The 1,361-nt window shown below is 31.9% G+C and overlaps 1 protein-coding gene across 1 annotated transcript; it reads left to right on the top strand.

Annotated features, from left to right (window-relative positions):
- Positions 1-219: 219 nt before the first annotated feature.
- On the top strand, positions 220-1,047 carry LOC148940411 (uncharacterized). The gene has a single exon (XM_089105547.1). The coding sequence runs from the start codon at positions 220-222 to the stop codon at positions 1,045-1,047; it is 828 nt and encodes a 275-aa protein (XP_088961673.1).
- Positions 1,048-1,361: the final 314 nt, after the last annotated feature.

Below are 1,361 nucleotides of genomic sequence, written 5' to 3'. Positions count from 1 at the left end.
TGTGTTCAACTTTTGTTAGTTGATAAGAGGACTAAATATCCTTTAACCAACGTGAAGTTTCAATTTAATATGAAAATATTAAACGCTATACGAAGATTCTTCAATTTAGATTTCAAAAAATCAAAAGAAAAAATAGAAATAAATAAAGAAATAAAAGAAAATAATGTCTTCAAACATAAAACAAAAGGCAAAGAGAATAAGACAAATTCTGCTTCAGAAATGCTTCGCGATGCGGAATTGGTACAAATCGGAACCAATTTTGATATAAAAGAAAGCCCTGTGATTATTATAAAATGTGATGGTGGTGACGTCGAAGTAAAAAAATCTCTTTTAACAGCTGTAAGTGATGTCTTCAAGGCCATGCTAGAAGCGGACACTCTTGAAAAACGAACCAATCTTGTTCTGGCCTATGATTTGAACTTTAAAACTATGAAAAATATTATGGATTACTATAAAGAAGTTGCCAAAACAGGTTTCTGGAAGGTTTCTGGTTTTGAAACAATAAACAGAGATGCATTTACATACATTGTAGAAAAGTACAACTTTTTAGCTATTAAAGAGGATATTGCTCAATATTTACTCGAAAGATATTCAGTCAAGCAAGATTTAACTATTCTCGAAAGTGTTTTTTTCACTTATGGAAACCAAATTGAAAAAAAACTTGTTATACTAGAGCTGACTAATTTGATTGTGGAAAAGAATAAAGCTCCCAAATTTGTTGCCAAATTTAATGCCCATGATTTTGTAGAATTAGCTAAGTTTTGCTCTGATGCATTGAAAGACAGAGAATTTACTAGATATAAAGGTTTTTTAAAGGTATTTTACTCTTGGCTATCCAAAGACCCTGAAAATAGATCAGTTGTGGCTATGAAGATTTTAGGAATGACAGATATGTCCTCTTTTACTGTACAGGAAGTTCAATCCGTTCAAGATAATCTTAATACCATAGAGACAAAATGGTTAAAAAAAAAACAAAAGGAGACGCAAAGAGACAGATTGAGACAAAAAGAGACAGAAGGAGAAAAAAATAGACAAAAAGAGACCTAAAAAGACAGAAAGAGATAGAAAGAGACATAATCGAAACAGAAAGAGAAAGAAAGAGAAAGAAATAGACAGAAAGAGGCAGAAAAGGACATAAAGACACAGAAAGAGAAAGAATAAGTAACAGACAAAAAGAGACAGAAAGAGACAGAAAGAGACATGAAGTGACGGAAGGAGACAGAAAGAGAAAGAAAGAGACAGAAAGTGACAGAAAGAGACAAAAAAGAGAAAGAAAGAGATTGAAAAAGACAAACGAAAATCAACTTGAAATGATCGTTCGAAGTGGTATTACAACCCCTATACCTTGTGCTTCGAGTAAT

This window comes from Artemia sp. Qi Xiang Cuo, chromosome 19 (genome assembly GCF_049724085.1).
Source record: "Artemia sp. Qi Xiang Cuo chromosome 19, ASM4972408v1, whole genome shotgun sequence".
NCBI lineage: Eukaryota > Metazoa > Arthropoda > Branchiopoda > Anostraca > Artemiidae > Artemia > Artemia sp. Qi Xiang Cuo.
This window is presented reverse-complemented; position numbering and strand designations above follow the sequence as displayed.

Coding starts and splice junctions, on each gene's coding strand:
- LOC148940411 (XM_089105547.1), top strand. CDS start 220: ATGCTTCGCGATGCGGAATTGGTACAAATCGGAACCAATTTTGATATA.